At 48.4% G+C, this 14,573-nt stretch overlaps 1 protein-coding gene across 1 annotated transcript in view; it reads right to left on the bottom strand.

Moving 5' to 3' along the window:
* Nucleotides 1-1,407: 1,407 nt before the first annotated feature.
* PODXL (podocalyxin like) overlaps nt 1,408-14,573 on the bottom strand; it is a 42,042-nt gene continuing 28,876 nt past the window's right edge. Inside the window, exons 2-8 of the mRNA XM_032642162.1 lie at nt 11,026-11,676; nt 9,857-10,077; nt 9,464-9,550; nt 7,391-7,538; nt 7,102-7,163; nt 6,664-6,831; nt 1,408-5,569 (exon numbers count right to left, since the gene is read on the bottom strand). Coding sequence (XP_032498053.1) covers nt 5,372-5,569; nt 6,664-6,831; nt 7,102-7,163; nt 7,391-7,538; nt 9,464-9,550; nt 9,857-10,077; nt 11,026-11,676 — 1,535 coding nt within the window. The 3' untranslated portion in view covers nt 1,408-5,371. The remainder of the gene's footprint in view (nt 5,570-6,663; nt 6,832-7,101; nt 7,164-7,390; nt 7,539-9,463; nt 9,551-9,856; nt 10,078-11,025; nt 11,677-14,573) is intronic.

Here is a 14,573-nt window from a genome sequence, read left to right as displayed (position 1 = left end):
ATCCCAGTGACTTTTTAATCTATAAAATGCCAAGGTCATTGAAAAATAACTAGCCATCTCAGTATCATTCCTGTTAATTATAGTAGCCAGTCCTATTCTTTATCTTTTGACCTTGGGGTTCAAAATAAATATGTGGTTTGGGAGGGAGCTTGTAAATTGGGGGGGTTATGAGTGACAGAGGCATAACAAATTAAAAATGACAACTGAGAGAGCCTCTTGGTTGGCAGGGCAGGGAGCAGGGGGAATGACCTATTCAGGAAAAGAATGGAGTCTTAGGTCTTTGTGACCACGATAAACTGTGAGTTATTCTCTTCTTAGAACAGTGTACCTCGAGCATGGCCAGAGGCCTGCCTGAGTTCCTGGTACTTGTACTCCTTTCTGTATCCTTGGCATACTCTTGAAGTTAACCTCAAAATACCTCTGGCCCACCCTTAAGGATGTTAACTGCTTTCAGAACTGCTGTATAAAAGGAAAATCATATTGTAACAGTAGTTGCATTCTATAAACGTACTTTGTTGTTAATGGAACTCGAGCATTAATGTGTTGAGAAAAGAATGTAGGACTCAAGAGGGAAAAGATGTAGATTCAAGGCCTAGCAGTACCATTTAAGTAGCTGTGTGATCTCAAAGAGAATCCTTAATCTCTGTACCCAATTTCCCTATTGGTAGAGTGGTGACAATTCCTAAACAAGATGTGTAAAAATGTTTTGTGAACTGTAAGATGCCAGGCAAGAAGAGACTGTTGTATACCAACTATGAATGTGGACCAGATTCACCTGACGGTTTCCCTTCTGCAGGTCGGGAATGATAAAGTTTTCTTCTTGCAGTGCAGAAACATGTCAATAGATAATACCACCGCAGGAGATGAAGAGAATCAGAATCGTCTTTGAGCAATTCCTTTCCTGAACCTCCTTCGTCTTCACTATGTCTGTAGGTAAGGGACAAGCAGAGGCTTCTTCTGACAAGTAAACAGATCCTTTTATTGGCATAACAGGGCCAGAACAGAATCGTTTATTTTTTGTATTTTTATTTGCCTTGTCTCTACACCAGTGTTTTCATACCTGATCAGAGTTCAGCAGCCCCCTTGGGATCTTTGGTGGTGGGTGAGTCACAATTTTATCTGAGGCAAAAGTACAGGGAAGGAAGAGGGTAAAGCATTGGTAAAACTGTTGTGAGGGGAAATGAGGCCCTTTCAGTTATGATCACTAGAGCAGCCTGAGATAATCTGGAGAACTTGTGGATCCCCTTTTTCCTTTCAGCTTCCGTCCTTCTCCTTTTGTGTCTGGACCTGCATAGTTAAGAGGCATAACTAAGAGCAGAGGTTGCTGCACTGTGTCCTCAGGGGCTTCAATGATGAGCCTCGTGCACAAGTGAAGAATGGAAGCCAATCAGAGCAAAGTACTAGGACTTGAACCAGCTTAGACAAAAGCACTTTAATTGACAGTATACAATTTTCCAAAATATATTTTTGTAAGAAAACGGCAATAATTAAGTACAGTCTTTACAAACAAGTTTCTCAGTAAATTCCAGTGTACTTTAGACCCCTGTCCACTAAGACACATGCTCCCCCAGTCTCCTGGGCAAACTGTTTAACATTCACTAATTTTAAAAAAGACCCAGAGCAAATAGTAATCCCCTCCTTTCACTCAGTGTTGGGTTTTCACCAAACCTGAGTGAATCAGCTAATGACAGTGATGAAAGACATCATTGCTTTACTTTTGCCCCCCCTGCCTTCCCCCTGTCTTGTTCCCTTTGATCCTTAGTCCTACTCAGAAGATCTATATGTAAAAGCTCATTCAGAACTTAACTTCTTAGCAGAAAAGAATTGTTCGTTTAAGTCTTAGACCTAAATAACTCAGAAGTACAGAAGACCAGTAAGGTTCCCATTTTTGTCTTCATGCTCTCCCTAGCCTTGCTGCAGATTCCAGAAGGGAATTCTGTCCTTTCTATCATTCTGGTGCCTGCCCTTAATTAGCAGTCCTTAATTTGTTGATTCTTCCTGAGGTACACAGCACTGGACGGTCTTCCAACCCAGGTTTTAAGCCTGTTTCTGTCACTAGACGTGATTTTGGCCAAGTCACTTTATTTTTCTGGGCTTCAGGCTCTTTCTCTGTTTTTTTTTTTAAAAAAAGATTGGGCTGGGTTCTAAAACCCTCTCCCTATGACTAGAGAGTCACTTTCCAACCAGTGCGTATTGACTCCAACCCTTACTGTAACATGCTGGGACTTTACGGAGAGGGGATGAGGATCATATTTAAAAATAAAAATGCCCAATCTGCAAGACAGACGCTTTGTCATCAGCCTGTCTTATATTTCATTTTTCATCAAAGAAAAACAAAAATTTATTTCCAGTAAAATAGACATTTACATTCCTGTTTAGAGAAAAAAAAAAGCCTTCTCTCTTAGCTAACAAATGTTTTTTAAAAGTATACTCGCTCAGAGCAGTGCAGGGTGGATTAACATTTGGCTGTTGTATTTACATTATCAAAAAATACGTATATGTATATCAGCTTGAACTTGTTTTCCAAAGTTTCTCCAGTATATTATCTAAAAGAGAAAGCTCAAGAAGTGGTTTAAGTAAACTTTCTGCTAGCTTTCCTTATCAAGAGGAGAAAGAAGAATCTTGTGTCTAGACTAGATTAAACCTGTGCTTCGTCCTACGATGCAAAGAATATTCTGTACCCCATTCATAAGCATTGCTGTGTCTCTCCCCACTCACGTAACAGTGTGCTTCTCACTGGATTTTGTCCAGTCATCAGATTCATGGCTTCTGGTCTTTTATGAAGTTTAGGGAAACCAGTGTGCCACTGAGATAGAGTTTATAATCTCTCTCTGGTGTAACTTGTTTCAAGTCATGCTGAGTTCCTGGTTCTCTTCTCTTCTTCTCAGCCCCAGAATCTGAATTACCAGATAGCCTCAGAACCCAGTAAAGATGTGGGAAGAAGATGACCTTTACAGATACATGGCGATAACGGTCTTTGATATAGCTGTCTAGCTAGTGTCAAGAGCAAGCCAAAGCAAGTTGCCCTAAAAGGCTGGAGCAATACAATTTGGATGCATCAAAAGAAGGAACCTTTGAACCAGCCCAAAGCTTTTCAAGGTTCTCTCTGGACAGAGCCACATTTATTCCTCTTGACCAAGCATAATTTTTACTCTCTGGTCCTTGCCAGTCACCATCTGTCTCCCCAAGAGGCCTGGGGGTTGTGGCTTTTGATTGGTTTGCAGAGACATATTTGCTCTCTCTGTCTAAACCTAGCTGCTGGAATGTGACCCAGAATCAGCAAAGGAGCAATCTAGTCTGGCCTCTCCCACAGTGGCCACAATAGAATGGGTAGAAAGAACCAAATGCTGGGTAGGAAAGAAGCAAACAGATCTTTTCCCAGTGAAACAGTATTTCTTCTATTTTCTCTCAAACTGGTATTCTCCATCCTGCCAACCTCCAAATAGTAGAGAATCAGGGCAAATACTTTAGGATCCTTGTTAGCTTAGCATCTTTCTAGCTCTTGGGAAATTCATGGGTCCTACTTGAACCTCTGGCCTTCCTTTTCTCCTAGGTATCAAATGGCTAAAGGCTATGAAGAGGGAATTAGGCAGCAAAGGAAGGACATAGATCTTCCTCTTGAGATCCTCTCCTTTAAAAAAAATAACCTATCCCAAACTAGATAGCCTATTTTATCAGAACTGTTGCAGCTCAGACTGCCCCTAGGTTCTAGGGGTCTGGCTTTTTGCCCTGAAGTGACCATTTTCATTCTCCTAAGTATCTTCCTAGTAGGATCCAGGGAATTTATGCCCAGGAACAATAGAGAACATGGGCAGAGTTCAAAATTCCACACAGGATTCCTTCTTCTCAGAAAATCAGATGAAACCTCACTATGCCCAGTCCTCAGTTGCAGTCTACATAGCAGCTACCTGCTGAGCTCCCTCAAAACCCCTCCACTGGGCAACAGTCAGCATTTTGTTTCCCTGAGATGCCACCAGAACCTACAGGAGCGCTGGGCAGCCAGCCCCACTAGGAATACAGAGGAGGGGACACAGCAAGACCTAACTAGCTCCGTGCCCCGACAGTGAGAGGTCACTGGGAATAGAAGGCCAGGACCCCAGGCTGCCTCTTATGCACCTTGCATGCATCTAGGCCTTTCTTGCCCAGTGCACAGAAGAATGGAATCTAACTGAAAATGTCTCAACGATGTGAGCTTTGGCCTTTGGCAGCAGAGTTCTGGATTAAAAAAGAAGACAAAACTCTCAGCAACCTGCAAAGCCCCTGAATTTCCTATGATATGGCAAGTGAAGCCTATCCTTCCTGCTGTTTCAATCAATTGTCTATTCAGACACCTCTCTGCTGACTGGGCACCAGGAAGCTCTGTCCTAAAGCTGCTCTTTCACGCTGGATCTCGGGGATGACCGAGCTGGGGTCTTCACCCCATCGCATCGGCTGAGCAGTGACAACGAAATAGGAACACCTGGCCTTCAATAGCTGCTGCAGACCTTAGTCCCCGGTGGGAATGGGAGACCAAAGCAGCACTCGGGGAGTCTGTTCAAGGAGTGCCTTGGAGGTGGGCCGGGACCCACCCTGGGAGGAAAGGCTTCCCTTTCTCTCTTTACCTGTAGATGGACCCATGTGCAGACCTGACACTGGGAGCCTTGTGTGCTCTGTCAGTCCCAATCTCATAAGCACATGCCAGGAAACTAGACTCCAGGGGCCCTGGGACAGAGTGGGAGTGAAAACTGAGTGAAGGGAAGGGGGAGAACAAAGAGGACAGGAACATTGGCAGACAAGGCTGGCATAGGAGACAGACAGAAAACGGGACCTATCCTTTCAAGTAATCAGATCCCACTGCGACAGGGTCTGGCCCTGCTTTCCCCTCCATCCCAGCCACTGACTGGCAGCTTCATCCCCCCTGCCCAGGGCAGCTCTGGAGGGAGGGCATAGGTGATCACGGCAGTGTGGCATGGTGGCAATGGGCCTGCACTGAATGAAGGATCTCTGTTTTCATCCTGAGTCTGTCACCCAGTGGCTGTGTGAACTTGACTTTACCTTCTTTAGGCCTCAGTCATCTCATCTGTGAAATGAAGGGATTCTATTAGATGGTCTCTAAAGTCCCCTGGATGGCTCTCTCCTGATCTCCCAGCAGCACTGAGCTCAGGCACTAGTGGGTTATTTTACAAGAGGATTCTACACAGAGTGTGATTTGTTCAGCTTGAAAAGGGAAAAATTAAGGCCTGTGGGGACTGGGGGGAGGGAACCCTCCGAGTCTGCTCTCCCTCCCCAGTCTTTCCCTCGAAGGGGAAGGATTTTCCTCCCCTGTCCACATGGCACTTGAGGCGCTTGGGCTGGAGCTCTGTGCACCGTCGGAGGCCGCCAGCAGACCTGATTAGAGGTGTGTGTCTTCCTCCTCCTCTAGGTCATCCTTGGTCAGGTTGTCCAGGGGGACGATCCAGCTGTCCCCCAGCTCCCCATTAAGGCTGACCACCTTTTTCTCCTGCATCTCTGATGAGGTCTCCATCACTTCCAGGGTTGGATTGTCGTGGTAACCATTCTCCACCGTCTGTAGCTCCTCTGTTAGTCGTTGCTAGAGTAAGGGAGATGACCCAAGAAAAAGGGGTAATTTTTGAGGGCTGTTAGCCTTGCTGTAGCCTTAATATTACACCTGTACCCCTATAATCCAGGAACCCCGATTTGGCTAAGGTGAACAACAGGTGGTCCTGGAGGCCTTCCTGACTACTGGCCTGCCTCGGGGCTAGTCTGAGATAAGAACTTGCCCCACGTCCTAAAATGCCCAGCTCGCTTCACCTTTGCCCTGGTGGCAAATCCGTGACATCAGTGGAGACGGACTTTGTCCTCCAGAGTCCTCCAATCTCCTCTTTCCTCCATTCCTTCCCCACCAAACCTTCCTCTCCGGGACCCTCCTCACCCTGCTGCACTGAACTGGAACGAACTGTAAGAAAATGACTTTCCTCTGGCCGAGTGACTGAGGACCTCTCCTCTAAGCCTGAGCAAGATGGGTACAGCACAGCTTCTAGCTATCTCTGCTGCAGATGGGAACTATCTAGAGATAGTACTTTCTCTCCATTTTTACCTAAGATACAACCTAGGTGGCACAAGACAGTCCCCCAGGAAGCTTTTAACGAATATACTGATCCAGAAATTCTGTTTCAGTTGGTATGTGAGGAAGGTAAGCATGGGTATTTTTTTTTCCTAAAACTCTCCACAGTGTGCAGCTGGGGTTGAGAACCATGGGTCAGGGTGGAACCATAATGAGGGAATTCTATTAAGGTAAATGAAAGAACTTCTGGTTAGACAGGTATGCCTCAGCCCATTTATAGCAATGGATCCTCAGAGCAACTCTGCAAGGGGGATATGATGCCCACTATGCAGATGAGAAGCCTGACGCTCAGAGATTATGACGTGGCTCAAGGTCACCCAGATAATGAGAGGCAGAGCTAGGGCTTAACCCAAGTCTCCCTGACTCCAAAGCCCATGCTCTTCCCTTTCACCACGCTGCCTCTTTAATTTTCCAGGCAAGTTTCCACTTCCTATAAGGGATGACCTCTGCCTATCAGAAAGGGCCCACGGCCCCCTCGCTTTTCTCTAATATGGGAATAACGGGGTGAGAGTCATCCAGTGAACTGGACTGCTTCCCGGCTAGTGGAATGAAGTCCTCACCTGGTCCTTCCTCTGGGAGAGGCGCTGGTGGCAGCAGCCATAAAGGGCCGCGACCAGGAGCAAGAAGGATGCCATGCAGACAATAGTGATGATGAGGGGCATGCTGAACCGGTCCTCGGTCTCTTCTGGTGGTCCTTGACCCTCAAACTGCATGTCATTGACTCCCACCTGGCCAGGAAGGAGAAAGTTACGTGGCAGAAAACAGGTTCCAGGTCACCCTCTCTCAGAACTCCCGTTCACTTATGAGCTCTTCCACTAGGGGTTTAGGGGGGAACCCACTCTACCACCCTGCTGTCCCCTCTTATCCTCCTATCTTCTAGAGGCTTGCAAATCAGAGGTTCCTCGACAATGAGAGACAGTGGACCCGGGGAACCGTGGACTTCCAAGGGACAGGCTCCTGACCCAGTCTGTCCCAGCACATGGGGGGCATCCACTTACCTCTTTTAGGTCATCCCATTTGTCTTTCAGCAATTCATAAACGTCCGTGGGAAAGAGTTTTGCTGAGGGGGAGACGGAGAGATGCCGCTTCAGTGGTCTAGCTCAGGGTGATGTGGTAAGGGACAAAGGAGGACATCCTGAATCTCAGTCCCCTGAGTGGTGTCTCTCTCGGGTGGCCAGGGGTTGACAACTGACCCATCCTTGTGCTCTTGCACCTCCTGCCCCATTCCCACCCCACACAGGCCTCAACCCCCACCCCCCGCCCACCCCACCCCCACCCTCAACTCACTGCAGATAGTGATTTGTTTGATCGCCACTGCCTGGATTTCTGGAACAGGTGCCAGCTGTATGTGGCACTGATCTTGCGCTGGGTTGAAGGAGGCTTTTGCTGCTCGGCACAAAAGTGTGATCAGTTTGTCGTTCGAAGCGGTCGCATTCTGTTGTGGAGAGACCGCAGGTAATTCCTCAGGGATCGTGACAGCAGCCTAGGCTTGTGGAGCCACCCTTTGAAGCTAAGGTCAGGAGAACACTGTTGCCGGCTGTGAACTTACTCCCTTCTCCAGCCACAGCTGGTGCCATTCCCAGGCCTGCCAGGAGTGGTGAGTTATGTGCTGTCCTCCTGGGCCAGCCCCTGCCTTCTCTGCCTCACGTGGAGCTCTCCCCCTAGTCTCCTTATCCTGTTTATCTCGTCGTGGTTGAGCAATACCATTCGCCCTGGTGCCGCTTTCTCCCTCAGAGCTCCTTAAGGATCACGACCTCCTGCCCCCCATCATCGCTCTCCCCAGAAGGACCTGAGGAGGCACTGCCAGTGGGGAAGAGGCCAGTCCTCTCTGAACCTACCATTTGCCAGCCCTTGATGCTGAGTTCAAAGACCTCAGGAGGGGAAGCCCTGGCTCTCAGCTCAAGGTTATCCGTCCCAAAGTCGAAACACATGTGCCCGTTCCCTAGGCTAAGACCCTGAAACCATAAACAGGCTGACGGGAGAAAGGCGAGGCCATCACTGCACAGGGGAAATTGGGAGTATCTTGAAGATGCACGGGGACGTCTTAGACGGGAGTCTTCTGTATTTCTCAGCAGAAGGAGTGTGGCTGGCTGGCTGGCTTTAGGGCTGAGGGTGAGGAAGCAAAGTGTGGGCAGCTTTTACCCAGCCCGGCCACATCATCCAGAGACACCCCAAACTGATGTGTCTCTGACCAGAGTTTAGAATAGGGGTACGGAGATGAAGAAAAGGACTCCATCTGGCTTGTCCCACAAACCATCCCTTGGGTTTCTACCTGGAATTTCCTTAGGCTTGCCAATTCCCCAACCTGCTACCAGGTAAAGATCCAGGGCTTTCCTCTTTCCATTCACAGCGAAGGAAAAGAACACTTCTTACCACCCAAACACACCCCTGCCAAGTTTCAGCCAAAAAGAGAGCCGAAGGAAAGGCCGAGCAAGCATCAGTGTGATTCTTACCTTGTCCAATAAGCCCAACCCTAGGGGAACACTGCTCCCTTTTAAAACTCTAGCTTTTCTATAGTTCACTTGGAAAATTCCAGCAAAATGGACACCCAAAAGGAAACAATTGCAGAAAATAGGTGGTATAAAAGTACTATAAACCCAAGTTTTCCATCCTATTCTAGTTCCCAGGGGTGTTTGCCAAAATAGCCACTGACCTGGAGAGGGCAGCAGTGAGCCATCCGTCACCAGCACTCACTCAGGCCTCAGCTACTAAGACTAAGCTCTGCGGCAGACATCCCCAGACTAAAGCCCTTAATCCTAGGGAGACTGGCAGTCTGAAGGCAGTGGACACACTGCTACACATGCAAACTTACTCACGCACGTGCTGACGCCACCTCCCCCAAACAACACACAAACAACTCCCCCTGAAGGGAAGGACAACTGTCGGCAACAGCTCCCCTAGGTTAGAGGGTGGCCATCAGATAACACATGGACCAGGAAATATAAAACCACAGACTTTTAGAACAGGGAGAGTTAGGCAGACTAAGCCTGTCATTTTCAACTGAGGCCTCTGAAGCCCAAAGAGATCGACTTAAAAGTCACATCCTGAACTAGAAGCAAACAGGAACCAGGATTGGGGTCTCCAGACTCTCATAAGTGAAAGCCCAGATTTCTGGCCCTGCAGCAGCCCTGAGGGCGGGGCTTCCCTTAGAGAAGTCTGAGCCTGGCTCTGACCCTCCATAAGATGGGAAGGGACCATGTCCTGTCCTACTAGGAAAAAACAAGAGCAGGAAAATGAAAACATCTCTCTGCTCCTTTCTGGAAGGAACACTTCATTCCCTTCCACCTTCCATGACCCTGCTGCTAAACCGCGTTTTGGGGATGTAGATCAGAGTGGGGCTCAGATGAGCAAGGTACTCACACAGATGTTGGTTTTCGAGACATCAGTTTTCGAGACGTTCAGGACGAGCATCTTCTCATTCAGCTTTTCGGGAGAATCGCACTGTATCTGGAAGAAGCCACTGGGATTAAGGGTCAGGCTGAGCCTGACAAGGTCTTGTCTTTGCCTTCTCCCTCCCTCCCTTGGGTGGGTGACACCAAATAAGGAATTGCGGGCAAGCTGGGAGTGTGGCCGGCTGGAGTTGGAGAGCCAGGTGTGTTACTGGCTATCCTGCTGTCTACGCCAGAGTCCAGCAAAGCCAGAGAGGGTGAGTGAATGATGGCAGCTCCTCACAGCACCCCCAGGTGCCCTGAGGAGGGAAGAGTAGAAATGCTCTTCCTGGAGTCCCTTCTCTCCGACTCTGGGCTCTCTCACCTGTCCCACACCTACTGGAATTACTGAGGTGGGAGAAGGGATACTGGAGCCTTGGGGGACAGTTGACTCCAGATGAGTGTTGGAGCTTGTGGGTCCCCTGGCAGGAGATGTGGTCCCAGGTCCTGATGAAGAGCCTGTAGGCTGCAGAGCCTCAGACGTGCCAGTGACAGCTGGCATCTTGCTGGAGGTGTGTTGAGTTCCTTGTGAGGTAACCCATGGTGCTATAATTGGGAAAACAAAGTTTATGAGAAAAGGGGAGTGGTACCTTTAACACAAAATATAGGCTTTTTTGTTCCTAGTTTTCTGAGGTTCTTTGGTCTTATCCCCCCACCTAGACCACAAGCAGAAGGAGGCAGGCTATGGGGAGGCAGAGGCAGGCAGATGAAGTCAATTCGCATAACCTATTACAGGATGAGCAGATTGGATGAGCCAGTGTAGGAACCCGACAGAAGAAGTATCAACAGCAGTGACAATGCCAGCAGCAAAGCTAACGTTAACTGAGTACTTACTCCCTGTGAGGCTCCTTCCTAAGTGCTTCAAAGGTACTTTCTTTTTCAATGCTCAACTCTATGCGGAAGGTACTGTAATTATCCCTATTCTATAAACAAGGAAACTGAGGCTCAGAGGAACTCGATGAATCGCCCAACGTCACACGCTAACAAGTGGCAGAGCAGAGATTGGCATCCTGGTGTATCGAACTCAGAGCACCGGCTCTTACGCAGGAGGCGACCGGAGGCGACCGTGCTCTTGTGGTGTGGCTATCTAGCTCTTCACCACACACCCAAATTACCAGCGGGGGCTGGGGGATGGAGGTTTCCTCAAAACGCAGATGCTCAGGTTCACGCCTAGAAATTCTGATTCAATAGATCTGACCTGGGTCATGATCTTGAGGCTCACGATCCATCAGTGAGTCTTGAAATTAATTTACTGGGTTAAGACCAGCACTTAAGAAAAAAAAAAGTAAATGCTCCACTAGGCAGGTCAAAACCCTGAGCTCTCACCAGAACACACAGTTCTGCCGGCCGCTGCTCATCACTGAAATGGGAAACCAACCGGCTGGGTGAAGGTGGCACATATTCATGAATATGCATATGCATGAATCGCTGGAGATACAGAACATAAGCATTTGAAAGCTGCTTTTTGCTTGAAAAAAGAAAGACATTACTTACTTAGCGTGGTCAGTGTCCCCTGCGTCGTGAAGGTGGGACCCGCCATTGTGCCTAAACTTGTAGCTGCTGTAATTTTGTTTGGTCCCTCGGAGCTCCCTGCAGTCTCTGAAGTCACAGGGACCAAAGTCACAGGGACGGTGCTAGGCCGGTGAGTGCTTGCCGGGGTGGGCACGGAAGGAAGAGCAGGCGTGATGACTGAGGTGTTAACCGGATTTGGAAGGTCAGAGGCTGCCCGATTTCCTTCCTTAGTGATCACACTGCTTGTGGTCACACTGTGGCTGCTCTGGGTTCCAGATTTAGCTGAATTGCTTTGAATTCCACTCTGGCTGCTTGTGGTTTCAGGCTTTGTCGAGACAGTGGTTGGTGCGGTTGTAGAATCCTTTGAGTCTTTAGTAGTTACAGCAGGGCTGCCCGTGGCTGGTTTCTCATCTTTGCCACTGGCTGCTGCAGTTGTGCTTTGCTGGGTTGAGGCTGGCACTGCCCTTGAAGTGTTAGGCGTTGTGGGTGTGCTTCGGTTGGTCTCCAATGCAATCACATTTTTGTCAGTGGATGGTGGGACTGTGCTTTGTTTGACTGTGTCTTGAACACTGGATGGTGGAAGTGTGTCTGGCTTGCTGTCTTCGGCAGCTGTTTGACCACTAGGCTTGACTTCTGTTTACAAAGACAACACAGAATCAACTACGGTATTAGCTGGAAGTCTTTCTCTCCCCATTTCTCCAACTCTTCCCCAGGATCCAGAGGCTTTGCTCCCATCCCTGCCATTTGTCTTGGCTGAAGGGTCTGGGTCCTTGATGTGCCCAGATTTTTCTGGGGTTCAAGAAGCCTCTAAGAGGGAGACTGAGAGGGAAACAGAGGAAGTCCAGGGAAATTCCGCTCAAGAGAAAGACTAAGCAGCTAGTCCTGCTGCGTGTGGGAGCCTGCACTGAATGCTCTGCTCTCCCATCCGGCCCCAGGCACTCGCCCTTCAAGGTTTCCCTACCCCAGCAGAGAACCATCATCACCTCCTTCTCCCAGACCCATGAGCTTGCAGAAGACTCAACAGACTCACACATACTGGAGTGCCCTGTTCTCAGCATGGCAAGAGGAACGTGCCTCTGTTCCCCTGGACATGCATCTAGAAGGAGAAACTGGTAAAGTGAAATTACACAAATTACCATTTAAGTACAACTGTGAGACGCGCTGAGGGAGAAAAGTACACAGTGCTCTGACTGTGTCTAGCACGGGAGCTCAAACCTTGTCACGGGGTCAGGGAAGGAAGGCCTTTTATTGATTGACCAAAGGAACCATTAAGTGACAGGTTCAGGCCCTGGGATACAAGGGTAAGACACATGTAATCCACACCCTCAGGCAGCTTACATTCTAGTGTGGGAGACAGAGATTAAACAATAGACAATGTCTGGTGACTCTATGGAGGAAATGAAGAAGGAAATGATACAGAGAACAGGGGGAGAGGGCTGTTAGAGAGAGAGGTAAGAAAGGACTTCTCAGAGATGACCACTTAGCTAACAGGGGGAGAGGGCTGTTAGAGAGAGAGGTAAGAAAGGACTTCTCAGAGATGACCACTTAGCTAAGACTTGAAGGACAACGAGGTGAGAGCTGTGTGAAGAATGTGAGGAAAAGTGTGCCAGGAAGAAGGAAAGAACCTGCAAGTCCCCAAAGGAAGGACAAGCGCTCAGAGAAGACAAGTCTGAGAGCAGTTCAGTGAGTGGGGGTGGGGGGAAGGAGCAGGGCTCAGAAAACTCAGGGCCTCATAGGTAAACTAACACTAACGTGCTGTCTAAACCATACCCTTTTGAGAATAAAAAGGAAGCGTTCTTAAAAATTGTATCCTATGTAAAACGAGACAAAAGATCACCCTCCTTAGACCAAAATAAGGATAGGGGATTTTATTTTAAGTGGGGATAAAAAAAAAAAAAAAAAGCCACTGAAGCCACTGAAGGCTCTAAAGCAAACAAGTTTTATAGGGTGATTTACGAAGAAATATACTCTTACTGCTTTGGGGAACATGGATATGGAGATGGGAAGAAAAGAGGCTGTTACAGTAATCCAGATGAAGTGGATAATAGTCAGCTGTATTAAGTCACTGACACAGGAGCCAAAAAGAGGATGGATTCAAGACTATATTTTGGAGGTAGAATCAACTACTTGCTGATGTACTAAGGGAGGGGAAGAGGAGAGGCCAGGATGATTCCTGGTTTTCTGTTTTGAGCAGAAGGGAGAGAATGGCGGGAATTGGCGTAGGGGACTTTGGCCATTCTTCGTAGCCAATCAGAATCTGTAACATTCTTCTATGCTTGGGGAATTCCCCACACAGCAAGACTGATGGAAGCAGGATTTGCCTCATTATAGAGGCTGAAGACGCCAGCCTCCCTTGTGACCGGAGCACAGGCACGCACTAAACCGCCATGAATGAGACACCTCCACCCCAGCCAGTCAGCAAAGAGGCAGTAGACTATGGGGAACTCTGAGGCAGGAGCAGTGGGACTACGCTCAAGTGTGAGCAGCCGTGGAGGTGACGCTAGAGCAAGTGTCCACAGCCAAAGCTACAGCACCTGGAGCCTGGCATTGGTGAGCAGTACTGGCCTCTTCACACAAGTTCCATAAGCCTGACTCGAATGATATTAAAGGTAGCCCTAAATGTGGTCTTCAGCAAGCCCAGCTCCTCCATAAGCTAGACAGTGTCCCAATATCTTTCACATGTGTGTGCACGCGCACACACACACACACACACAACACACACACACACAATTTTGCTAATGAGAATCAGGTGTGATTGCAGGCAACAGACATTTGAGGGTTAGTTATTGGACCTTATTGGGGTTAAAGGTAACTGGAATTCTGCAAGTATGAAGGGAAATGACTTTACTATCCTACAGCATCTCATGGAGAAGCAGTCACAGTAGCACCTGCCATCTAGAATTAAGTGCCCATAAAGTGGCTTTGGCAGGACTGAGTGGCTACTGCCATAGAAGAATATGAAGAGCACACATAAAAGGACGTGTGTTAAAAATCAATTTGATAGGGCTTCCCTGGTGGCGCGGTGGTTGGGAGTCCTCCTGCCGATGCAGGGGACGCGGGTTCGTGCCCCGGTCCGGGAGGATCCCACATGCCGCGGAGAGGCTGGGCCCGTGAGCCATGGCCGCTGAGCCTGCGCGTCCGGAGCCTGTGCTCCGCAGCGGGAGAGGACACAGCGGTGAGAGGCCCGCGTACCGCAAAAAATAAATAAATAAATAAAAATCAATTTGATGGTGGCTTTTCCTTCTCAGTGGTTCATAAAATAATGGTGCTTCTTATAACTGATCATGTCAGAGTATCTTTCTGGTAAAAAGTGAGATTGCAGAGGGGAGTATCAGCAAGGGAGGTTGGGTGGCGTGGTTACTTCCTACTACAGCAAAGAGCTGAAAACAGGGCTTCTCAGCCCCAAAACTGCTGACGTTTTGGGCTGGGTACTTCTTTGTTACGGAAGATTGTCCTATGCATTATGGGACGTTTAACAACACCCCTGGTCTCTATCCACTAGATGCAAGTAAGACACATACATCCCTCCC

The sequence above is a fragment of the Phocoena sinus genome, chromosome 9 (genome assembly GCF_008692025.1).
Source record: "Phocoena sinus isolate mPhoSin1 chromosome 9, mPhoSin1.pri, whole genome shotgun sequence".
Lineage (NCBI taxonomy): Eukaryota > Metazoa > Chordata > Mammalia > Artiodactyla > Phocoenidae > Phocoena > Phocoena sinus.
The sequence above is the reverse complement of the archived record's forward strand: the minus strand, read 5'-3'. Positions and strand labels throughout refer to the sequence as shown.